The following is a 26444-nucleotide window of genomic DNA, read 5'->3' on the forward strand; positions in this document are numbered from 1 at the left end:
AAAAGGTTTGTTTGAAAATGGCAGGTAATGAGGTGACAGATAATCACCAATGTGTGTTTAATCTATTTAATCGGATGAATGCTTGACAATATCTTATCGTTTTTTGTCTTTTTTTGGGGCGCACCTCAAAGGTGGCTTAATGGATTTTTCACAAGCTCCAGATAAGCGAGAAAAAAAAAAAAGCACTCGATGCAGATTTTTTCCGCGAGAAATTGACGAGCGTACAATTTGGAAAGCCACGCGGGCAAATAGCGTTTCTATTAAACGTTCAAAAAAACGGGAGTGTGATAAGGTTTGAAGTCGGAGATGAAAAGGCAGAGCGAGAGTTGGGACTTTTTGACCGACCTTTCCCTCTCCCTCGCTCCCCCGCCGCTCGACTCCCTCGGCTTGCTTTGATCAATTAAAATCCATGTCGCCAATCAGGAGAAAGGGCGTTTTGCTGACAAAGGCCTCCATCACCCTTCGAAGATGAAGAGACAAAATATGAAATAATACAAATGAGCACATCAAAACAATTATAAGAATTGATTCAAACTTGAAATAGCAACTCCTGGCTCACTTGTCATCACTGTTGTTGCCGTGGCGACGTAGAAATATCTATTAACTCGAATATGGGCAGTCTCGCCTGCTTACCTCTCATATCGTGCTAGCGTTAGCCTAACCCCTAACAGAGAGTCGCCTGATCTAGAAGCGCGATGGTGAGTTGTAATAACAGCGCTCGCCACTAGATGGCAGACTTTGCTGAAAATGACGGCGCCTCTTCGTCAATTTGTTAAACGCTCGCTCATCGTTATAAAATGGAACAAGTGGGTCACTTAAATTCAACAAGCGTCGGCCTTTAGGCCTCAATATTCATTCCCTGACAACCGACGCAGCCGCGGGGGCCTCGTCAGATACATTATTTAAAAACCAGGGAGCGTGGCAATTAATATTCACGTTTTTTTTTCGATCTATCGTGGGCTGTCGGCCAAAGCGCCTCTCGCCGCCATCTCACTCTGCTACCTCGGTGCCATCATCAGTATTCCTTTGGCATCAAATTGGTCGGGGCCCGTTGCCCACCCACGCGACGTGCACGGCATGCCGAGCGGCCGGCACACTGGGCTTCTCTGTCTTGTGGCAGGTGATTATCCACTCACATCTCCTTTACTTCCGAAAACTTCAGATAAACAGCCCACACTTTCTTAAGACCGCACGCATAAATCTTACTTTGGCAATCCAGCCTGGTTGCAGTGCCTGTTTATCAACCAGTGAGCATAGTGAAATTAAATGATGCATCACACAAACCTATCTGTGGGAATTTCACTTTGCAACTGGAGCTGGGCTGTGAGGCAAGGCTATTAGAATTTCAAACAGAATGGCTCCCCCTAGTGTGCCATAGACAGTTTTGGAAAGTCCTCTTGCAGCCTACTTTAAAAAATGTGTCTGATGTAATCAAGCAGTTCATTTGAATCACTATAACAATTCAATGCAATTAAGCGGGCCTCGTTAGTGACACCGATTATTCTTTTTGGGCGTGACCCACACTTGCATCTACTATATTACTTTCCAAACTACTGCACCGCCTGCAAAAAAAACCAAAAACGATCATATTGCTCAAAGTCAAATGTAAGCACGTTTTTGCGAGTATGTAAATACAACTGTAGTTACAACGTGAGCGTTGTACGAGACGCCCACAAAGTGCGCACAAATACGTCACGCGTGCGCACACGCGACTGTGATCCTGTCGCCCGATTGGTCAGCCTTGCCGGTAAAAAGTGGTGGTGTCGCGTGATCAGCGCAGCACTGGTGTGTATGAGAGGAAAATGTATCGTCTCGGACAACAGTGTACCTCCCAGATCGCTTTCAATTGCCTTTTCTTCACAGAGCCGCGGGGTTATTTTCATTTTGCTAGACAACACAATAAAAGCTGGTCGTGTATTGGCTGATTTTTGATCCAAAATTGAAGATTTTTAAAGCAAAGAAAATGCGAAAGGCCAAGAAGAAGAGCAGCAGAGGTGAGTGAGGAAATCGGGCCTTGTTTTGGCCTAGCGTGGCGCGATGAGAGTTGTAGTTCTTTGTGGGTGCGCCCGGCCATTGACTTGCGTTGAACGTGTCTCGCACCCGGACTACAAACATGGAGTCGGATGCGTCCGACTCTTATTTTGCGGCTATTTTAGCAGCTAACACAAAGCAGTAAAAACGTGCGAACACACGACGTGCTTTTGTTTGATCGTTTGAACATTTGTATCATTTTAAAGCCCGGGTGCATTTATCCAGCCAGGGTTAAACTTTTGAGTTTTCCTCCTTTTTTTGCAGCAGCATTTTGTCAACATCCGTTAGCTAAGCATCAGTTAGTTTTGTACCGTCGTTCCGATTTTATTTCTTGAATAAAAAGTAATCCCATGTCTTGGAGTTTGCATTATTCTAAATGCTTTGGATTATTTCTGCAGTTTAAAGGCGTTTAGGCCCTGTTGTTGTCTCGGGACTGAATGCGGACATTATTCGCTGGTTGTTTTGGGCGTGTTTAAGGCGGTGCTGGCTTCTCCCCTACATAGATCAGCTGTTCAGTACACGTCAACACATGCACTCACTCAAATGGCCGACGTGTGCTATAGTCCCAACATCATGCATCGATTTAGGAATGCCGAGTCAATCATTTGAGCTCTTACCTCATTTGTGACCCAAACTGTTTGAACAGCTTTTAAAATAAACCAGGCTGACCCGAGCATGTTGTAATCTGCAAACCAGCAGCATACAGATTAGATAAATGTGGTGTTTGCGCAGGTACCTGTGCTGTGCCAATATTATGTAAGAAGACTTGCAGCGGACGTACTGTAGTTCTTTTTCCTTCTTCAGGGGCTCAGCATGGAAACGTGCAGCCTTTCAGCGACGAGGACGCCTCCGTTGAGACGCTCAGTCATTGCAGCAGCTTCAGCGATGTCACCAGTGTAGCTGATGAAGGTGAGCATGTAATATTCATCGTTGTGTTCGAGTACTAAGGATGGGTTCTTTGATAAGGTGGCGAGGCCAGCGAGGATGCAGCCCAAGAGGATTTCCAGTACAAGCTCAAGGGGTTCATCGACAGCACGGTGGACAAGAGGTAATGGAGTTAGAGCGTCGGAAGGATGAGCCGCCGTTAAAGTTTGCTGTTTCTTCAGCGCTAAGACCAGACAGGGGGCGCTGGACGGGCTCAAGACGGCACTGGCCACGCGCATCTTGTACGAGTTCATCTCAGAGCAAAGGATGACCATCACCGATAGCATCGAACGCAGTCTGAAGAAAGGTAAGGCGGTTACGGATTGGAAGATGCAAACACTGGGGTCAAGTTTAACGGGTGGCCTTTGTCAGGGAAAGGTGAAGAGCAGCGGGCTGCGGCGTCGTTGGCCTGCCTGCTGTGCATCCAGCTGGGCTCCGGCATCGAGAGCGAGGAAGTCTTTAAGTCGCTCAAGCCCATTTTCAAGAACATCCTGGCCGACGGCTCGGCAAACATGCAGGGCAGACAGGCGGTCGGTGGCTCTTCTCGTCGCTGCGAAGGAACGTTTGGAAAAGAAACTCAAATGAAGCTCTCGTTTTAGGTGGCGACAAGTTTGGGCCTCTGTACGTTGGTTGCCGAAGATGACGTTTTGGTAAGTTGATTGTTTTGATAGAAGTGACATCACGCCGTTGACCTCGGTCGCTTGCGTTCTCAAGGACGTGTGCGCCACCATGGAATGCTTCGAGAACCTCTTCAGCCGATCCTACGCCAGGGCGGACGGCACGTGCGCCTCCATCAGCGCTCCCGTCAGCCAGCTCCACACCAACGCTCTTCTGTCCTGGGCCTTGCTCCTCACCATCTGTACCGGCAGCCAGCTCAAAGACATCTTGCGCAAGTACGTCGCGGCGGCGCTCGGTCAAACCAAGACGGGAACAAATTGAGAATAATCCTCCTCCACGTTTGTTGTTCAGACATCTGCCCAAGCTTCCGAGGTTGCTGGAGAGCGACGACGTCAACATGAGGATCGCGGCGGGCGAGACCATCGCGCTGCTTTTCGAGCTGGCTAGAGATTTGGACCCTGTGAGCGGCTTGTGCTGAATGCTTTCAAAATGTTTATAGTTGGAAAAAAAAAACTTTGTGCATTGATAACAATGTCATAGAAATACAAATTTGCTAAATCATTAATATAAATGGCAAAAAAGAGTGGGGGGGGGCCTAAGATAGAACCCTGCGGAACCTCTCTTATGGAGAGTTACATTCAGAGCGCATATTTAATACACTTTTGACCGATTTCTTTTAAAAAAAAAAAAATATATCAACCAGAACCTCAAATCCCTTGCAGGAGTTTGAATTCGACGGCTGGGACGAGCTGTGTGACAAACTGAGCGCGCTGGCCACCGACTGCAACAAGCATCGCGCCAAGACGGACAAAAAAAAGCAACGCTCGGTGTTCCGGGATGTGCTCAAGGCCGTCGAGGTGAGTCTGAACCCCGACGCCTGAGCCTCGCACGACGTCCAAAGTCTAAACTTGGTCTTTTCCAGGAGGGCGACTTCCAGTCTGAGAGCATTCGTTTCGGGACAGAACGCATGACCATCGACAGCTGGCTCAGGAAGAGGATGTACGACGCCTTCAGGGAGTTTGTGGGCTCGGGAATGAACTACCACTTGCAGGTGTGTTTATTTGTTCGCCGCCGTGATGTCACGCCGTCATAAATCGAAACCCGCCGCTCCACCCTCGCAGGCCAACGAATTTATCCGAGACGTGTTCCAACTCGGCCCCCCCGTGTTGGTCGACTCAGCCACGATAAAGGCCATGAAAATCTCCCGCTTTGAGAGGGTAAGCGACAAAATTGCTTTTTGATCGCAGCCGGACCAAATGTTGAAATAAAAAAATAAATGACTTCCGTTTCGACAGCATCTACACAACTCGGCCGCCTTCAAAGCTCGGACCAAAGCCAGAAGCAAGTTTAGGGACAAGAGATCAGACGTGGGCGACTTCTAAGTTGTTGTTTTTTTTCTGAACAACATATTTACAAATATTCTTTGCTTATCATCATTTGTTTTAATATATGTGTAACGTTTTGGGTAATTTCTACTCCATTTGTAACACTACGTGTGTATGGTCACCGCATTCACACTCATTGTGGTGTTGTACATATTTGTCAGATTTCAATATTCCAGTAAAGTTAGATTAGTACTGATCGTATTTATATTTTCGTCCGCCCTCTTTCTATGAATGTTTCGTTCCGCTAGCTAGCTGACTACGAGAAGTTTCAATGTGTACAACCTGGTGTTGATATATTTTGCATTGGGTGTATGAACAAGAAAAAAATATGGTGATAATAAAGTGCAAACAAAAGGATTTGACTTTTTTTTTTTTTTTTTTGAGGAACGCATTCACCTTGGGAATAATAAAATATTCACCCCCACTGGCAGAAACGTCAAACTATCCAGTATATCTACAAAAAGGCTTGTCAAATGAATTTCCCCAGAATATATATTTTCGCTTTGCTTAGCACGTTTAAAGAGCGGAAACCTTCCACCGAGAGAAGGTCATTGTGAGCCAATGGCGTGTGTGTGAATCTCTTTTACGACTCGGTATCAGAGTGAGGAATCTGCCCATAAAGGGTACCCAGCAGAACATTGTGCACCCCCCCCCCCCCCCTTCCCTCTATCCCAGACACACTTGTGAACTCCCCAAGGTTGTTGTTATTGCAAGATTGTCAGGGAGGCGGACAAAGTAACCATGAAGCGTGTTATCAACAATTAGCCGCAGCTATCCTGTTAAGTAAACAAGATGGTCCTGATTGGATTGGCAAAAGAATGCTAACGAGCTATTATTCATTAGCAATGGAGCAGTAAGAGCTGTGTCGTCGTTGGCGATCGTTCGAATACCATGGTAAAAAATAATGATTTGAAATTTTGGGATGTATTTAAAATATTTATATATGTATTTATATTTCAATATTTATTTCAATATATGTTAGATATTTATTTTAATATATATATATGTCTATATATGTGAAATTTATTTAGAAAAAATATTTATAATAAGTATATATTATAGATGTATTTTTTATATATAATATAAAAATGTATTTACATTTTTCAGTGAGCATTGCAAGTATCAACTCCATTGCTGGCCGAGTGGTGGCGCTTTGCCTCCATCTGCCTGGCTGCTGCAGCAGCAGCAGCATCCCTTGCATTGACACTAATCATGTCTCCACTTGAAAACGAACATGAGTGATGATACTGAGCACCCAGTTTGGAGGTTAAAAATATTCCATGACACAATTCCCAAATTGACCCACAACAATGGCAACCCTGGATTCTACCATGACAACCCAAGCGCACCCCTAGAAATGATAATCCCACGAATCGAAGAAGCAAGCGTACGTGCATTTCATGGAAATGGAGCATATGGAAGGTGCTCGCAGCCTTGAAACACGGTGCAGCGATGCACATTTTGTCGTGCCGGGCGCAGATGCAATGCAGCCCCCACACTGTGTGACTCATTGCTGTTATGAGCGCACGCACACATACATACACACACACACACAGGAACACATGCAGACACATCATACCTCCCACTCTTGCCCCCCTCTCAACCTGACCCCCCCCCCCGGTTAACGCAACCCTCCCTCCTTCCCATCCCGTTATGTGGGCCACTGATGATGGCAGACCCCCATCAGGGCTGACAACTGTTCTCCGGATGAGGCCGTAGTAATGCAGGTTGGCTACAAAACTATTGGTAGCGCCCCGGAGTTAAATTAAACATTTATTTCTCGGTCAACTTTCAATTTTCACTCTATTTTGGGACAAATATCCGTTCATTTTTTCACTTCACTTTGGGTCAAATCGTTTCGCAATATTGTCAAATGAATAAATAGAAGAAGGTCTAATCATCTTTTTAGTCGTACTAAATATTCAAGGTTGTTTTGCCACTCGTAAATGACTTGCAGAGTACATCATGTCTCTCGGGTTGCCGGGAAACCGGCACCAAGTCAAAAGCACTCAGCCAAGACATGAAAAATAAAAGATTTTTTTCAAACTTATTTTTTATATATATATATATTTTTATAATTTATTGATGTATTTATTTATTTTTTATTTTATTTATCTATTATTTTAATGTTGGGAAAACTTGTGCACGTCTCCTTTGCTCATTTGGATTCTTTTCACTGTTTGGTCCAATCTAAACTCCAATTGAATTACATTTGTACGGGCCAAGGGGGACATCAGCTGTTGTAACAATCAATTTTCTTTCCGTTCCCGACTCGGATGAATCTTCCGCTCAATCTTAATTATGCGAGCGCACACCTTAGCGTGTTTAAAGGCTGACACGCATGTGTGTGTATGTGTGTGTTTTGACGGACTATAGATTGGATGCTAGTAAGGACTTCATGAGGTCATCAAGTATTATGCCACCCACGAGAGAAACTACAGAGATTGGAATGGGACATGGCGTTGTGTGTGTGTGTATGGCGAGTTCCCACACACCAGAGCTGAATACAAGAGAGTCCAGACACGTTTTATACGAGGCGCTACGAGCCAAACACACAACACGCAAAGACACCCTCCCTCTCATTCCACACATCACATTGCTGTTTCTGCTTTGCCGCGGAGGTTGTTGCCAAGGCTCGGAATGAGCCACTTGATTGGTCGAGCGGGCTCATCAGTGTGCAAACTCGCCGGTACCATTGGCTGCTCCGCGTAAAGGAAGCTCCTCAAGATGCTTTCGCCGCCTCATTATCGCTGCACGCACGATTTAATTAGCACGTCCACGCTCCTCTTACTCCCTTTATCGCTTTTTTTTTTCGGAGGTGAAATGGAAAATAAATAAAAGCGACTGTTGCGCACTTGATCATACGAGTGATGGAGGTAGACTAAAACGGAGTGTGCGCTTTCCGAGCGGCCTTTTCGCCGTCTGAGCTTGATAGCCTTTGATAAACAAGACAAAACATGTCCCCGGCCTCAAGGTGAGCCCGCTCGTCGGTTAGCAACAAACGCAGGGCCGTGCGAGCCCGAGCGCTGCGACGCACGTACCGAATTTAACAAGGTCACCCGGGGCGGGCTGTGCACGCAAGGAAAAGAAACTGGTCTGCAAAGAACAGCTGGAGGAAAAAAAAAAAAGATATTTTGAAATGTGGATGAAACCATTTTGTGCGACCAGACTGAAAGAGCAACGATTAAAAGTCAGCGTCACAAATCTGGTTCACTTTTTGGCACGGCCGTGTCTGGCCACGTCGCCATGGCAACCCCGGGCTGAGAAACCTCTTTGAGAGATTTATATGATCTGAGGAGAGATTGTCTTATCATTTTCCCTTCAATCTCGCACTTCTAGGCCGACCTTTTAAAAAAAAAAAAAAAAATCGACATATTAATTTTAAATGCATTTTATACTGATCCTCGCTCTTCCCGGAGCTTGACGATAGAACATTAACATAGCGCCTGATAAGGGGCCTCAAGAAGGGTTTATGTAAAAATGATATGAAAGGAAAATGATAAAGAATACATAAAATCGGAATACTTCAAGGCCTTCAGTTGACCTTAGCAGATTTTCAGATTACCGTCAACAAAATTGGTTATGCGGCTACGTTTGAAAAGGAATAAAATACAAGCCTGGTGTTTTAGGTAGTTGGAATACCGCCTGAATAAAAACAACATCATAAAAATAGATAAACTAAAGTACGTAACAAAATGACAAATACAAAGGCGGGTACTCCTGACATTGACGGCTCGTGTAAAAAATGAAAAGCGGCAAATTCTCACCGTTTTTTGTTATCGTCAACAAGCACGCACAATAATAAATACAATTTTCAAATCTGGAATCCCAATGCCTTGGCCGTGAATCACGCAACTTCTCTCTCAGGCTCACCACTTTTCTCCACACAGAATTTCATGACGGCTTTGTCTACTCGTAAGGTGCCGCGGCGGCTGCCGGTAATCTCGGTGATAAATTCTCGTCTGTCACGACAACAAAAGCCCGGTCCTCGCCGGAGAGATAACGCCGGCGTCCGTCTCAATCTGGGCGGAGATTGAGTTTGTAGTCTATATTAGTGCCGTACTGATGAGTCCAGACGAGTTGTGCCATCTCGATATCCGTCTGTCAATTTTCTAATACTATGCCGACTTTAAGGAGATATGGCCATCGTCATTTTTTCAGTTCGACCTAGCATGCAACGCTTCGCGTCGGCGGCCATTTTAGTCTTCGGGGGATGCAATAAACACGCACCGGTGTATTTGTCCACTGTTGTTTTAGTTCACACTCCATTCACTATGACAGATACCGGGCCACAATGCGAGATGAAACATGTCGAGCAGCTTGTATCTGCATATAGGGAAATAATGCCAGTGGTTCGTTTCACAGCTCATTAAGCGGCCATGCTACAAGCAGAAACTCACTGGAGCCTTTACACACTAACAAGCAACCCGCGCCACTACAATGCAACACATACAAATGTTACACGAGGGTGACTTATGATCAAATAAAGCCTGGGATAAAAATAATCTTTTCGAAAGAATCTTTGCTGAGCCTGCTTGACTGCTGCTGTTACCATGGTAACTGTGTGCAGCGCTAACCTGGCGGACGCAACAGCTTTGAATGTGATGATAAACGACAATTTCATTAGAGAGTACAGATACGCACAAATTTGTCAAATTGACTCCAAAAAAAAAAAATGGACAGGAACCAAACAAAAGCACTTGTCCCACAGTCATGAGCCATCTAAGGTGCCTTCAGTAAGACTACTGCGACTTCTAAGCATCTCTATGACAACCAAAAAGAGCCGCCGCTCTTTCTCGAAGCGAGCCTGAACGGCGCCGTTATAAATAACAAGCTCATTGCATACATTCCCACAATGTGTGTCAGTGTCACTTCCCTTCATCTATTAACCTCTGGTCAGGTGGTCTACAACCTGAGTCTCCCCTCAAGCAGCTTCACCTCACTATTGATGCCCCTTTCTAATTAGTCTTTAGCCTGGCTTTGATCCGCCATCTTGTTATTCAAGCGCCTTGACTTCTTTACCCTTTGCAAACAAATAGCAAAATCATTCCTTCCCACGCTGTGATTTACAGTCGTCGCCGGCAAAGTCATTTGCAGATGAAAATGAGACTTCTGCTCTGCAACTCATCTGGCCTCGTCCTTCCTCCTACATATGAAAGTCGTAACTCAATCCTTTGTGATCTAGTCTCAGAAAAACATGGCCGTCTCAATAAAATTGATCCCGGTCACGGACGGATGGCTGTTGGATGAAACCTTTGAGCCAGATAAGTAAACACAACAAAAACAAGCTTTTTCTAGTGCTTGCAGCTCTGCTCGTCAGTCCTCGGATACCTCCAACGAGTGGACATGCGCCTCAGGACACGTGTAAAGCCTCGAAAGCAAACACGGGCGATGTCCTCGGAAGACACAAGGTTGCAGGAAGAGGAGCTCGCACAAATACTCATGTTCATCTAATAAATGCAAAATAAAATGGAGTTTGGTTGACAGTCGACAGGGGGGGGGAGCTATCGATCGCTTGCCGAGGCAGGTTTCTCCGATTTGGGGGCCGGATGCGACTCAGCAGAGTTTTCGCCACTTAACCTTGAATCGCTCGGAGCGGGAACGCCCTTGGGAAGCGGGGCGGGAGGGATTTGAGCAACGTTGGGAAGGTCGTACAGGAGGAAGGGTGCGGAGCGGGGGGAAAAAAAAGGAATGCCGGGAAGGTCACTAGGCAAAGAATGATGAAGTCATCTGTATTAGATTTTGTGTGGCTACAACGAGGACGAGAGTTGGCGACGCGCCCGCACCTCCAGCCAGAGCTCCCCCCAAGCATAGGCACTTAATCACTCGTGTGGATACACACGGAATCTTAATCAATAGTCAGGGCTCGGGAATTTAGACAGGCTCTTAAAACATGTACTTAAAAGGAGAATTAATGAACGTGGCGTTTTGATATGGGATCAACTATTTCTTTAAGATACTTTTGATTGGTACGTATAATTTCGGGGAAACGTCTTTAAAATGGGACACACCAATTTGATGCACAATTTGTCTTTGCGGGCCACATAAAATTGATGCGGCGGGCCGTATCTGGCCCCCGGGCCTGGAGTTTGACACCGGTGTTCTAAAGTGTGATGCTAAATTGCCCCTGAAAGAAAAGAAAGAGGAACATCCAAGAGTGAAGAAACTATTACGCTCGCCCTCATGTTCTTTTGTGTCTCGTCGTCGACATGTCTGTCAGACATAGCCGCATAAAAAAAAAAAAAAGCCGATAATCGTTGGCAAAAGTGCTGAGTCGGACGCTTCCTCCGGGGCTTGCATCCACTAAAGCACTGATGCAACAAATAGGCAATGTACTCCCCTGGCGGCTCCCGGACATCTCCGCCAGCCTCTGCTGGGATGCACTTTTTAAAAGCAAAATGTACGACAAGCAGGCAGCACTCATCACAACGTCGATAGCGAGTTGTACAAAGAAAAAACAGGGAGGCAGAAATACAGCACGACAGGAAGGGGGAAAAAGAAAAACAGCCTCAGACTAAGCTTCGCATAAATTAGTATGATTGATTGTAAGGCGGCGCGGGTCAATCAGTGCTGTTTACAAAGTTAGCCGCCGTGGTCGACCGTGCGGCGACTCGAGGCTTGACTGTAGATTAGCGATGATATTTATGGCTTCACAATGAGAATGTAGGGCTGGTCTCATGGCAACAGGGACAAAAAAAAACAACCAATGTTGGAAATGTGGAAATGGAGTCGAGCGCGAAGCCACTCGGTCATGCTGTCATAAGCCTCCATTACGAGGACCGCCTAGCACGTCCGCACGTATAAATCACCTGGCTAATATGAAAGTAGCACGCTGACTGACCAGCGCTTCGCTTACACAGAAACACCCGACGCCGTCTTGCGGTCCGGTTGACCCCAAAGCAATTTCAGCCCGGCGCTTCCGAGAACAAGCGTTATTCCGAAGCGTGATGAAAATGAATTTGCGACAGGGTAATGCTTCACTTTGCTAGCGACTACTTTCCGGGTCATGCGTTTGCCTCCCAGAGGCTTTTCCGGCGCCAAGGTACGACGTGGTCGTTTTTAGTTTCAATTCAGCACATGGCGAAACGATCGACACGTTCCAAAACAGGCAAATTAATTACATGTCTGACTGCAAGATGTTTTAATTAACACAGCGACAGTATGTTTGGAAGGCCATTGCTGCACACGGCGCAGCGATGAATAAAGAAGAGGGAAAATGTGGTTTTGAAGTCATTTTGCCGTTGATGCACTCTGCAGAGAACGCAATCACCGCTGTGTCCAACTCCGCTCGGAGACAATCAATAAAAAGCTTTTATTCCACATGGTGGCTAGCCGCAAGCGCCGAGTAGTAGCGGTACTCCCACTCCTTGCACCTCCACCCATGGGTGATAAAAGTCAGTCCCCAATGTAGCACCTCCCATCTCCAAGTAAACATCATTGATGAGTAAATAACAAAAATGGAGCCCTCAGGGGGGGGGGGCAAACCCGTGTCTCTGACTTTCTAAATTGGAATTTCATTTATCTTCCGCTGATTAGCAAATAAATAATGAAAAGATGTCAGCGCGACCTGGGGTGACATGAAATGCGTGTCACGACTGCACGGTTGTGCTCGCGGCAAAACAATGGCGGGGTGGATTGCAGTAAAATTGCCACAATATTAGAAACATAAACTCGATTTGTGTCACGTGAGGCAGGGGGGGCTATTATTGTCTCCTCAAAATAAACGGCGTTGCATAAGGCAATGCAATATTCGTCGCTCTTTGCATTCCTTTGCAGTACCGTACATACAGAAATATTGGAATGCTAGCCAGCTAGCTACTTTTGGGCAACGCAATATTTGTCGCTCTTCTCATTCCTTTGCAGTACCGTACATACAGAGATATTGGAATGCTAGCCAGCTAGCTACTTTTGGGCGACGCAATATTTGTCGCTCTTCACATTCCTTTGCAGTACCGTACATACAGAGATATTGGAATGCTAGCCAGCTAGCTACTTTTGGGCAACGCAATATTTGTCGCTCTTCACATTCCTTTGCAGTACCGTACATACAGAAATATTGGAATGCTAGCCAGCTAGCTACTTTTGGGCAACGCAATATTTGTCGCTCTTCTCATTCCTTTGCAGTAGCGTACATACAGAGACATTGGAATGCTAGCCAGCTAGCTACTTTTGGGCAACGCAATATTTGTCGCTCTTCGCATTCCTTTGCACGGTATTTTCCGGACTATAAGGCGCACCTAAAAACCAAAACTTTTCTCAAAAGCCGTCAGTGCGCCTTATAGTCCGGTGCGCCTTATATATGGACCAAATTCCTAAATTTAAACTGGCCCGAAGCATTGTGTCATGAAATCAATCATAAGTGGCCCGCTGAAGACTATGAATCATGAATCAAAAAGACGATGGATCATTATTTTGTCTGAAGTTGAAATAAAAAAGATAAAATGGAGAATGATTTGATTTGGATTAAAAATCTGACGTGATGCATTAATGGTGCGCCTTATAGTCTGGTGCGCCTTATATAAAGACACAGTTTTAAAATGGGCCATTCATTGAAGGTGCGCCTTATAGTCCGGTGCGCCTTATAGTCCGGAGAATGCGATACATACAAAGAGATATTAGAATGCTAGCTAGCTACTTTTGGGCAAGACAGATGGCCCAATTGAAACATAATTACGATTGAGCCATCTCCACATGCTTATAAATCCGTCTCATCCTTCTAAACTCTGCCTTGTTTGCTGCACCTTATCCTCAGTTGGAAGCAGCTTCAAGGCTACAATCAAACAAGCTCCTGATAGAACCCCCCCGTGGTTCTCCACACACACGCAGAAAATATGAACCACACATCCACCCCGACTGAAATCACGCGGAATAAATCACGTCACCGCATACGTTTGGTCCCTGTCAAGTCAAGCTCTCTTAATACTGCCGCTTGCTTGTTTTCCTGGAAGTAAACATATAAAAGTCGCTGCCTGAGTGCCTTGTTGTGTCACGGTTGAGAAGACACCACGCCGTCGCTATCTGACAGCCGGCAGATAGCTCGGATAGCTCGTATTCGAGTCATGCATAGCATCGACGACGACAGACGAAGAATGCCGTCGGTTTAGCCGGCCGCTAAAAAGCTCGGCTCGATAAAAGCGTGAATAGAACGACAGCGAGGCAAACGATATTTCCCTCCGACTCCAGTTCCAGATGCAGAACTGGAATCTCGCCGACTGTGACTCCGCCTGCTAATTACCAAACACTCGGATCCCGCAGAGCGCCATGTCTTGTTAGTTTTCCATTTCCACTTTTAATGCCAGCTCTTTGCCTCATCCAAAGTGTACTTACAATATCTTTGATTAAAGACGACTAATCTATTTACACCGACACCTGTAAAACGACATTCGCGGCGGCGCCTATTAACGAGATAATCTGTCCATTTTCAAACTAATTCCGGCCTAATTTAATACATCCGGCTTTCTTTCCCCCCGTTTCAGATGATTGGGATTTATCGGCTCTACAGAGCACCTGCCACCGTGATTTGTTCAACAAAATATTATAATATGATTAAAAATTACTCAATTTGGCCACGGTTTAAAACTACGGCTTGTGGGCCAATTTTGGCCCGCAGTGTAATTATAATTGGTCCGCAAAGACAAATTGATTTTATGTGTCAATACTAAAATTGCAAATTGTCTTCACTTCAAAATAATATATTTTCTTCTTATCATTCATCTTTTTAAAAATTTGAACAGTTTTTACTCATCTCTGATTTCAAAACTTTTCATCATACGGCATATGATGAGACGTTCATACATTTACTTGTGATGTCAGTCATCATGGCCCTTCGAAGGAAACTATGACCACGACATAAAAACAAGTTTGCGTTAGGTTATAACGATTTCTGTCAATATCTGATTAAATTCTCGACATTGAGGCTTACCAAGCGCTGAACGCGTCCTCTCATCCATCCTTCTGTGATTTAAGGTAATAGCTTTGACATTTCATTGTCGGTGATAGTAGAAGCCTACTGGGATCAGTAATGCCCTCAGAACAATCGGGAAAAAGCAGTAATCGCTTTCCTCTGCTCTGAGAGGACGCGGAAAGAATATAAGGAAATTCAGCATTTATCTTGACGTCCATTTTTTTCCCCGTGTATTTCGATGAGCTTGTGTGTGAAAGTGGTAGCAAAAAAGCGTAAAACACAAAAAGAAGAAGAAAAAAAAAAGCCATCACGCTGCGCTCATTCATAGGCATTAAAAAGCAATTATCGAGTCTTCCTTTACCGAGTTCATACACCCTTTTGCAATTTTAATGAATGGACCGGCGGTAATGCACCAAATTACTGGAGCAAAACTAGCGAGCGAGAATCGTGTTAAAGGGCATAAAATTGCCCTCCGCCCTCGCTTTGCCTTCAGAGAAATGTTGGCTTGTCAGATAAAAAAAGAAAGGCCGTAAAAAGCACATTTATTTCCGCAGTCGAGCGTTGGAAGCTGCGTGATAAGCCAGGAGCCGTACACGACACGTGTGTGGACTCTGACTCAGCACATCCTCAAGAAAGGGGGGGGGGGGTGGAAGTGGGGGGTCTTTTTATTACCTAATCCAGTTTGGGGGATGAATCTGGCCCATAATCTAATATTGTGGTGAATGATTGTTGGCGTATCCACAAATGTATTGCTGGCCTTTGCTGAGGCTGCAGCTTGTTAGCGATCAAATGAAAAAGCAGTCACCCTTTTAATTTTTCCTTTTATTATTCGGAAGCTAATCTTTTTTTCTTTTTTAATATCATTTTCCCCTTCCCTGCGCAATTCCTTTCCCAGACAAATGCCACATGGGGACTACGATAAATATGAATGTTAAAAAGACTTTATTACATTTTGTTCTGACAGTCCAGAGAGGCGCACGTATATATATATACAGTTTCTATCGGGTCCTTTTAAGGCAACAGAAAAGAAATATTACTGCCTGTTGTTTCCAAAATTTACGACAATAATTATTTTGATTTTACTGACTCATGTCTCGCTTTCTGTGTTGCTGGGTGAAAAGCGTCTTTTTTTTTTTTTTAAGTCGCCACAACAACAACAAAACGACCGTGTCGTCATTTTGTGCACCCCCCCATTACTATAAATTCTCAGCAGCTGTAGTTTGTGAATACGTATAACGCTGGAACTAATTAAATAAAAAATATTTATGTACAAACAAAAAGGCCAAAGAGTGCAAAAGAGGAAAGGCACTGGAAGCAGAAAAATCTGGAATATTTTTAAATGAATAAAAAAAAAAAAATGACTGCAATCTCATCTTTTGTTCGTTTCACAATGAGACTAAAACCTAATTTGACCTAATTTGGTCATAAAAGGCACCAAAGCAACTTTTTGAGTTGAAATAAACAAAACATCCCAATCATCATCATGGGTTTGGCAAAGTATTTAAGTTTACCCAACTTTGTGTTGTATCGATAAACCCCCAAAGTTGGGACGATCCCTTGTCAAATCAAAATTTTTTTTTTTTTCCCCAAAACTTTTTCGAGTGACCTCACCCAAACATACGTGTTTGAATGTTCCCAAGCCATCCGAGAGTCCCATCTACGAGTGCACCAGTTTAAGGCCCTGCCCAGTGTCCAAAATGGCAGGCGGGAACCACGCCAGTTTGCACCTCCGGAAGCAGCGCAGACACATGCCGCAGAACCAAAACAGGTTCAGGCCACAGCACCAGTTGGAGAGGTGCACCATGGGATACGTCGCTTTGGGAAAATGGGTCTTCCAATGCTTGGCCACGTCGCTGCCCGTGGGCAGGTGCAGCGTGTAGTCGCTCCAGCGTTTGGACACGGCGTAAACGGCCGCCACGCCGCGGCCTTTCTCGGACCACTGCGTGTCGCTGTTTGGGTTGCAGTTGAACTCCACCCATTCGGACGTGAAGTCCCCGAGTACGGGGGCCTCGCCCGCTTCCGGGTCGGGCCTCGCGGCGGACAGCTCGGCTGTTTGCACGGCGACGTAGATCCCGTCTGCTCTACGTACCTCTCTGATCCAGGGGAGGGAGTTTTCCGTGTCCAGGACCAGGATAAGACGTGAGCAGTGGCCTGCGTTCTTCTCCTTCCACAACTCCAACAGCTGAGAAAGATGAAGACTCTCTCCTCCTACCAAATCAACCGAGATAAATAAATCATTATTTGGATATGATTTGGATTAATTATAAAACACATTCAATCCCAAGAATCCCAAACAATAATCAGACAGAATTCTAATTTTAATACATGAGTGATGACTCACCAGCTAGCGCCCACGCCCCGCTTTCTTTGCGCGTGTGCCCGCTGTAAAAGATCACGTAGGTGTCGTGGCGCGGGCCGTCGACCGTCCGCAACTCCAGGAAGTTGCGCAACTTGGCGTGCAGCGTCTCCAGGCTGACGCCGCTGGCCGAGTAGTCGCAGCCGAACGTCTGGATCATGTGGTGCGAGAAGAGCCGCTGCACGTTGTTCAGCATGCCCGTGGAGCGCAGGTTCAACTCCTGGGCCTGCTCCGGGGGAAGCAGGGCGGGTTGGCCGTCGGCGCTGAAGCGTGGGAAAATTGAGAGTTGATCGTTTAAAGGCGCTTTGCATCACCGGAACGAAAGCAAAGTCTGAGGCGAGCGGCTTGACGACCGAGATTGAAAAGTTGAAGGCAAAGTCCTTTTATGGAAAAGTGTATGTGTGTGTGTGTGTGTGTGTGTGTGTGTGTGTGTGTGTGTGTGTGTGTGTGTGTGTGTGTGTGTGTGTGTGTGTGTGTGTGTGGCGGTTGCAAGAAGTGACACACACACACACCCACGCAAAGTCAAGGCTGCCTGCAAATCACATGGCCATACAACCCCCCTTCAATCTGTTGCCTTGATGGAATGAAGTGACATCAGCACCTTGGACAGCACCGATGATGCTCTGTCAATTAAGCTACTCAGATTTCTAATTTCTTACAGCCGGGTGAAACTTGTGTCACTCGACCAGGCCGAGGACGCGCCGATATTGACTGCCGACGCCTCGCGCATACACAAGCGGAACTTTTAATAAGAAAAATGAAACCCTTCATCCTCCATCTTGCCAAGCTCATCTAATCTTTTCCGATCTCACGTACTTTGAGATTCACGCCGCATCTTTCATCCTCCCTGTGAACTCCTCCCTTTTGTCAAAATAGCGTCCCCCCCCCTCCCTTCTCACCCCGACGGCTGTAATCTCCCCGTGGGGCTCGTCACTACGGCAACCAATCGGCGGCCATCAAACTGCCTATTACGCGCTACTGCGTTCTCATCATGCCCCAAGTCATTCCCGCGGGCCCGCTTCGGATGCGGAGAGGCGGCGGTGGCGACGACCGGACGGGAGTTGGGACGCGGAGGGGGTTCCACGCACGATTGAGCATCGCTGACATCACTAATATATGACGGTGAGCTGCCGCGCTTTAGGCGAGGGAGGAGATCATCAAACCTAACCGGCCTATTAAAAAAAGATGCCGGGCCCTCTTGAGAGCAACCTGGGGGAGGCGTCGGGAGTGGCGTTGGCTAATGGCTAACCCGCTCTACGACTTTGTATGCTGCGCGGAGAGCGCCGGAACGATCCCTTTAGGGGCGGAACATTAGCGGCATGTTTATGCATCGTTATTGGCCTATTTATCGAGTTGGTTTTGTGTTAACTGAGAGGGAACTTGGGATGGGAGATCATATGTAAAAAAATAAAAATAAATGCAAAAAAAAAAAGAAATCCTACCTGCAGTATGAGGTGGGGATGACAAGAGCGTAGCCGACGCAGGTTCCCCCGAGACAGCTCCCCAGCTCATGGAACAACCCGTGGGCCATGGACTCCAGAGGTAACACAATTAGCAACGCGCTGAGGAAGAGACCATTGGCCGGCTGCGGGGACAGGACAGAACAGAACACGGCAAAGTCACTTCCTTCCTTTTGTCACTTGCGTTTTGTGCAGAAGCAATCACAGGCGCTTAATTGGCGGTGGCAGCTCGCAAGTGAGTTACGCAACACGAGAGCGACCGACTGCGGGATCAGGCGAGAAGAGACACAAGGGACTGTTAAGACTGTCGCCACATCATTCAACATCCAAAAGCGAAGCAAACTGATAAGGACAAACAGAAACTTTTCTAACGCTATCAGCAAAATCTATTTCATGAGTCACTGGAACGCGGTTTCGTTTAGCGTTCTCGAGCAGACGTGTTGGTTTTTCCGAGAATACTAATCAAATCAAAAGTGGAAATAGCAAAAACGCAAAATGTCTTTACCGATAATTCACAAATACTGTACTGCCCTAAATTATTCACTTTCACTTAACTGTTCAGAAAACAATTTATTGACTTGAAATAAAGTGAATTTTGTGGCCAGGCACAAAAAAATAAACCCCTACCCACCACTCTTCATTCAAAAGAGCAATAACTTCCTGTTCAGCTAATGTTACACGCGGAGTCCCGCAGGGATCATGACTTGGTCCTCTATAGATTCTTTTTCATTGTTATGCCCAAAGCTGATGCATTTGTTCTTAGCCTCCTACCTGCCAGGATACCGCAGCCAGAATGACCGTAGACAGCAGGCTGAAGAAAACCAGCCGCTCGGAAATGAGGCAAAAATGTCGGATGCCCCTGGAGGCCATGACCTGCTCCAAGCTGCGGCTGCTGGAGCGCTGTGCCCGCCAGGCTCTCTGGCACTCGCTCAGCTTGCTATGGAAGCCCCAAACTGTGATGAGGAGGATGACGTGGCAGACGAACCAGAAGAGTCCGAAGAGGCAGAAGCCCGGGATCACCAAGTACCACAATTCCAAGTGGCCGAGCTATGTGAGAGGAATCAATACTGCCATTAAAATTGAATTGAAGATACGTGCTTTGGTCATTATAATTTTTGAGGAATTTTTGATGGACTGGATGTGGACATATTCATAAATAAAATATACACACCAATCAAAAGTTTCAAAACACCTTTCTAATGCTGTGTTTTCTCAGAATTTAAAAATGTTCTGAGATGTCAATTAACACTTGAGGAAAATTGAGGGAACTATTTTAGATTCTACAACGTTTTGCCCACATAACAGCTTTGCAGCTGAATTCATTCACATAAAACGGTCATGATTTTCCTCAGCTGTACCTTAAAAGAGGACAGGACGATAAAGGTCAGCTCCAGCAGGCTCAACGGCAGGAGGGACAGCCGCCTCCACATGTTCCCCAAAGTGAGCACGGGCATCCAACGCTCGGTGGCGCCAAGCGCGCTGAAGTACACGTCCAACACGGGCTCGCACAGGAGCCTGCCCAAGTAGCACCCTAAGGCAAAAGGGTTGGCGGCGATGCCCAAGGCTTGGAAAAACACCAGCGAGGTAACCAGGGCGAAGCTGATCAAATTGGGCAACGCCAGCAGGGACTTCATCCTCAAGTCCACGATGAGCGCGCCCAGAGCCACCACGAGGCCGACGATGGCCATTGACTTGCTGAGAAGCATGGTGGTGCTGGCGATGGCAAAGCCCAGCAGCTCGAGGAACTCGGTGGACTTCAATAAAATGGGCTTGTAGTGGATAGAGCGGCATATTCGCTCCGTGGCGGCCCACACCACCTTGATGATGACGCTGGCCAACAGGAGATAATTGGCGACCACTTCCTTGACGTTGGAATCCAAGGCGGGACTATTAAGGAAGCACAGGAGACCCAGCAGGAAGCCAAACCACAGATGGAAGAGACTCAAGCTGGCTTGCTCCATGGCAAAGTAATAGTGGAGAATGCTGGCGATGCCGAGGACGAAAAGGCCGAGGATGAAGATGACCAGGATCATCGGCTCGCTCGTCACCTCCCAGCGCAAGTACATTCCGACGCACACTGCCACCAGGAGGTTGAGGCTTGACAGGTACCCGAGGCAACGTATTGATGTGATCATGTCCACCTCTTTGGGCCCCTCCACGGTCAGTTCCTCTTCTTCATCGTCGTGAGCCATGGCGGACAAAGCCTAACCCTAAAACGCTACTGATGCTTCTGAAGATACTAGTAAGGATTTTGGTGTAACAGAATTAAGTCAGAAATCACCCCCTGAGAACAAATAAAACAAATACACGTTACATTTGTTCAACCCATTGGGTGAATTTTCACAACACAACCTCCTATCAGAGTATGTGCTGCGAGATGATTTTGTTGAAACTAAAAGAACGTGACAAGCATATAACAGTATTAAAAATCAGTAGTTTTTCAAGTATTAGACATTTACATGGCTGCTCAGTTTTCAGGCGATGTGGCAGTCCAGCAGGGAAACTGTATGCTAACTAACGTTAGCATTAGCGCTGATTTACCGATCACCGTGAGCTAAATCTGTTTCATTTATGCAGAGAGAAGGAAAAGACGCGTTCGGACACAGAGCGGAATAAACTGCTTGAGCATTAGTGCTTAGTTTTATTGAAGATCGCTTAAATAAAACTTACATGTTCAGCAGTAAATGACAGCAGCTGTACTTCCGGGTTTTAAACTACGGCAAAGCGGGAGGGTCAAATACCGCAAGCTTCGATTTTCGTTTTAGTCAATTGGACTAACGTTGATTTCAACACATTTAGAAGAAAACAAACAAAACAAACTACTTAATCACAAATATGGGGAAAAGAGCGTAGCTTTTCGTATGTGTAGAAGTATCATATGTCCAATAAACAAACCAAAGAATTAGAATAAAAGCATCACTGTATAAGATATTCTTAAACATAAAATGACCTAACCTTCAACATGGCAAGAGAAAAATCCAAATTTTTCCTAATAAAGATAAGGCACTCTTGTTCAAAGGAGAAAAAAAATCTCATTAAGGCTCCTGTTCATCTTAATTCATCATCTCCATTCATCTCTGGTCGAGTAACAAGATCACTAACACAATGAAGGAGTCATCACATTTATCCAATTAGACCCCGAATGTGACATCTCTGAATAATTAACCTATGTGGTGATGAAATCATTTTGTAGTGCGTATGTGTGGGTAATGAATACAGACACATACCTTCCATCTTAGCTATTTATCAGAGCTTGTAAAAAATGATACGTTGGTCTTTCCTCTGAGAATCTCAAAGGAGAAAGAGCGAGAAGGAAGGAAGGAGGATGTGGTGGAAAAAGTGAGACAGGTCCTCTTAAATTATGCAGAAGGTACTTCTGCTCTAATGTGAGACATACCTTGTCCTAAACCGATCTCGAGAACTCCAACATGTAATCTTCAAACACAATAAAGCAAATAAATTCCGTTTTGGGTGACTTGATCCGTCACGGCGTGTAAAGGCGCAAGGCGGAAAGCCATTAAGCGCTTGTCGTGGCCACGCAGAGTTTTGGTTCAGGGGGGAAATGAGATAGAACTAATTATACATGAAAGCCGTATTTGTAAGCAGCAAATAGAAAAAGGCAAAAAAAAAAAATCTCGCATCATCTCGATGGCCTTCTTCACCCACAACACAGCGGCCATCAGCCTGCCTGGAGAGTTCCGTCCAATCACCGGTCTCATCTTCTGTGAGGATGTTACAAGGAGAAGATGATGAAGTCAGAATCAAAAGAGAAAAAAAAGAGTCGGGTGGAGGGGAAAAAAAATACACACACGATAAGACTCTTGACTTTTATTTGTCTCTCAGGAGGAGAATAAAAGAGATGCTGGAAGCAAGACATTGAAAGAAACAATGCAAAGATAAGTAATATGTGTAATTACCTTCATCCCCCCCCAGAAGAAGACTGGAGAAGATCAATTTGGGGTAGAAATTCCTGACATCATGCAACATGGTGTTTTTCCCATGTGTTAAGTACAGGAACCGTAATATTGAGTGATTGCGCAATAAGTGGACTTTTGGATTCGCTTTACCATGACCTTCAATTTATGAACCATACTGAAGTTCAAAAAGTGCTGACAGGAGAAAAAATCCCCATCCAAACAATTAATTTGTTTGCGCCCCCCGCGTGAAATGCCATACACCCGTTTAAAGCTAACGGCGCGACGCCGCCTAATGGGCCTTCGTCCTGAGGTCAAGCTCGTCGTCGCCGCTATCGTTTCATTAAACACACCGCTTCACAAACGAGCGATTTGATTTGGTAATTGGCCCGGATTAGTCAGCGTTTTGTCAAAGTGCGGACGCCGCCTGGTTGCGTTCAGCCTCCCATCGCCAGATGGATGAGGGATCAAGATTTGGCTACTTGATTTCCCTTTGCTCTGTTGTGTTTCGCTATACATGCGCCGGCTCATGGAGGGAAAATATGGAGCCTCGCTGTGCTTCCTCAGGTTTGACAAATCAGCATCTGCTTGCCTGTCGGCGAGCCAAAAAAAGCCCTCCGAATCCAACATCGATAATAGAGAGAGGACACGTGGAAGTGCTGAGATGCTCTTTAATTGGGAGCTCTCAGGTGCAGAATTAAAATGGGTGAGAGGGAAATGAGCCTGACAGTCACTCAAAATGAAAAACTAGCTTTGGCTTCGGAAATAGCCGCCCTCATTAGATTTTTTTTTTTTTTTTTCTCGGTCTTTATCAGCAGTCTGTTACGTTTTTGCGGAGTCTGTTGCTCTCGAAGCCTATCTTGGGGTGTTAGCCATATTTCTAGATTGTGTTGGCCATGTTTGTAGAGTGTCTGTTTGTTTATTAGCGTCGCATGCTAATGCAGGATTGAAGAGATTTTTGATATTTAATCATTTTCAACAACTGAAATATAGTACGTTGCCATCTAGAGTTTGAAAGTGGAATTACACTCAATCCTGCTTAAAAGAGGGTTAGATTAAAAAAAAATAAAAATGGCAGCCACTGTTTTTAATACAATACCCATCAGCTGTAGTTCCACAAACCTCAACAGTGTTCATCTGATGGAGCAAAGTGTGAGCAACAAGAAGGCGGTGACTCATGATCAGAAGCTGAGGGATGACTAAGTGTGACAGGATCCGTGTCGGTGGGAAGAAGTTGGTGTCGGAGCAAAAAAGTATAGAATATTCTCCCAACAAATGACGAATAAAACGATGGAGACGCAAGCTGTCTCTCCAAATGTGACGACAAATGTCGCCGTGACTGGGCCCGGGCCGCCACAACCCGGGTAGATTTAACACGAGGGCACCGTTTGAGTTCTTCATCTGGTCACGTCACACTTTTGCGATCGCTCCTCGTTTGCGTTGTAACTTCATCTCGTCACTCGCGCAATGTCAAGATAGACTTCAGTCAGCACTTTCATGCATCATTAGAGCACAGATAAAAAGCACAGACATTAAAGGCAGAAGCGCCCGATTGAGCACAGTGTCTTTTACAATACATTTGCTTCAATATCATTTTTACTAGGGAAATATTATAGGCTTGGATTTGTGAGTATGCCGCAGTATATGACTTGACAAGTTTTTGTTGTCCATAAAAACAAGACACCCTAATGAAACGATATTGAGACAATTTCATGCATTTGTCTCACGATTGTTTCTCTTTTTTCTTTTTCAAACCCCAAGAGAAATCTAACAGAGTGAAGCTATTTTAAATGTTCTCTATTTTGCTTCAAGCAAAGTGCAATTATTTTCCATTTTATGCAGTCCTCCCACTCAAGCCAAAGATTCAACCTATTTGCTCTGTGTCACATTGCAGGTCGGCAATAACGACACGCTGGGAGAAGAGCAATATCGCCGAAATCTCCAGTCAGGATTTGAGAAAACGTACTTAAAATAATAACAATAGTAAAAAGGCTTCGTTCCCTTGCGGAAAAAGATGATAGAATAATGCGATTGTCTCCGATGGTAACGCACACGATTTAGCTTGAAGACATTTTCCCTCTGATTCGAAACAATCCTTGAAAGGAATTGAAGTTATTTGGCGTATATATTTGCTCATTATGTTGTTTGTTGAGACCACTTTGTTTGAATTGTTGAAGCCACTGGATATGTTTATGTGGGACCCCATTGAAAGTAATAAGACACAACAGTTTGCAATTAACTTAATCTAAAAGACATCATTTTGAAAAACAATTAAGATGTTGTGGTTTTAGGAGTATCTACTGTACAGTATACATTTTAATGGCCTTGGCTTGAATGATTTTGAAACAAATGACACCTTAAATGGAACAAAGAACCCCAAAAGAGAAAGGTGTGAGTTCCACTCTTTCTTTGTTCTTCCATAATCATAAAACGTAACCATTTTATGAAAGTATCTATTTGTATTTCATGTTTTCTAATCTGCGGAGTACCCCAAGGCTCCGTTATTAGCCCATTGTTACTCTCAAAGATGAAGGCATTAGACAAATTGAATGAGAAGAAGGTACCAACCTATCACCATTGCTTTAATTTATATATAATAATAATAGAATAATAAAAATAATTCATAACAATAATACATTAATAATCATAAAGGTACAAGTAATTTTGTCCACTCTGTTCCATTATATTTTTTCAAATAAACTTTCAAGCACTTTGGTAATCGTCTAAAACCCCACTTGGCTGTTTTTCATAAATGTCAGAACACCCGCATCACATCTTCCAGACATTTTTCCTCTGTCCTAACATCCAGGTTGGGCTCCTCCTCTCCTCACCTCCTCTCAGTTGCCGCAAAGCCGCTGTTTGATAATGACATTTCCATCTGTAATGTACTCTAGTCATGACTCACCCACAGATAGATTGGCCAAATGCACTTTTTCTTCCCCTGCAGTGGCCCACTTGCCAGTGAAGAGCTGTCCGAGACTGTTAAACGATGCTCTTTCTTGTGGTATAATATTGAAATGAGATCATTTAGATACCGAGGAGCAGGGCGGACGCTGGCAAGTCTCACTCATAATTTACGACCGGGGACTTTGCATATGTGGTGATTAAATGCGGCGGAGAAACATTGAAAAGTTTTCAACCGCTACACAAGCTTCGATTGTTTGAATGAATCGTGTCGATAAGGCACGGGTGTCAAACTCGAGGCCCGGGGGCCAGATATGGCCCGGCACGTCATTTTATGTGGCCCGCAAAGACAAATTCAATTCATGTCAATCCTAAAATTCACTTTTATAAGAAGTGGACATTTCTGCGTGATAGCGACCACGTCGAAGTTTATGACAACACACCAGGTTGCGCTGTACCGCCGGCCGCAGATATGCCAGCCGTTGGCAGTAAACAAACCCGTGTGCAGCGTGAATGGCAAATGCTGCGAGTCAGCTACAATGCAGAAGCGGCGTCAGGCTAGCGAGCCTCTCATCAATCAATACGAAGTCAAGGCTATTAGAAAGTCCCGGCCACGGTTAGCCGTGTATATCGAGTGTTCCGTTTCATTGTGAGAAGAATAGGAAGGATAAATTGATGGATGACTTGTAAATGTATCCAAATCGTGCAATGCAACACAATTAGCATCAATAGTCAAATGCAGACGTTTTGTCAACGTAAGATATGTTTGGAGGAAAAAAAAAAAGCAATGTGTTGACTCCGATAAGTACGTTTAGGTGGAGACCGTTTGAGACGGCAGCCCTGAACATAATGGATGCATGGATTATGCTGTAGAACTATGCCAAGTATTGTTAAAAGATGCTGACAACGGCATAAACAGCAATTCATCCCCTTACATTTGTCTGATGG

At 45.1% G+C, this 26444-nt stretch overlaps 2 protein-coding genes across 4 annotated transcripts; one reads left to right on the forward strand and one right to left on the reverse strand.

The window, feature by feature from the left end:
* Window positions 1-350: 350 nt before the first annotated feature.
* Window positions 351-21420, reverse strand: tmem168a (transmembrane protein 168a). 3 transcript variants are annotated; one of them, XM_085902478.1, is made up of 7 exons: window positions 21349-21420; window positions 20037-20962; window positions 19450-19725; window positions 18661-18803; window positions 17204-17481; window positions 16952-17070; window positions 351-460 (listed from the first exon to the last, which is right to left on the reverse strand). In XM_085902478.1, exons 2-7 carry the CDS (start codon window positions 20868-20870, stop codon window positions 401-403), a joined length of 1710 nt encoding a protein of 569 aa, XP_085758604.1. In that variant the 5' UTR covers window positions 20871-20962; window positions 21349-21420; the 3' UTR covers window positions 351-400. The 3 variants fall into 3 exon arrangements, with proteins under 3 accessions (XP_085758604.1, XP_085758601.1, XP_085758603.1); XM_085902475.1 differs by lacking the exon at window positions 351-460 and having other exon boundaries at window positions 14272-17070; window positions 21349-21416; XM_085902477.1 differs by lacking the exons at window positions 351-460; window positions 21349-21420 and adding an exon at window positions 21138-21318 and having other exon boundaries at window positions 14272-17070.
* ifrd1 (interferon-related developmental regulator 1) lies at window positions 1760-5315 on the forward strand. The gene is made up of 12 exons (XM_085902479.1): window positions 1760-1994; window positions 2836-2940; window positions 2998-3079; window positions 3138-3262; window positions 3328-3485; window positions 3555-3605; window positions 3670-3848; window positions 3925-4033; window positions 4296-4430; window positions 4496-4624; window positions 4695-4790; window positions 4869-5315. Exons 1-12 carry the CDS (start codon window positions 1964-1966, stop codon window positions 4953-4955), a joined length of 1287 nt encoding a protein of 428 aa, XP_085758605.1. The 5' UTR covers window positions 1760-1963; the 3' UTR covers window positions 4956-5315.
* Window positions 21421-26444: the final 5024 nt, after the last annotated feature.

The sequence above is a fragment of the Syngnathus leptorhynchus genome, chromosome 21 (genome assembly GCF_054491065.1).
Source record: "Syngnathus leptorhynchus isolate UIUO chromosome 21, UIUO_Slep, whole genome shotgun sequence".
NCBI classification, from domain to species: domain Eukaryota; kingdom Metazoa; phylum Chordata; class Actinopteri; order Syngnathiformes; family Syngnathidae; genus Syngnathus; species Syngnathus leptorhynchus.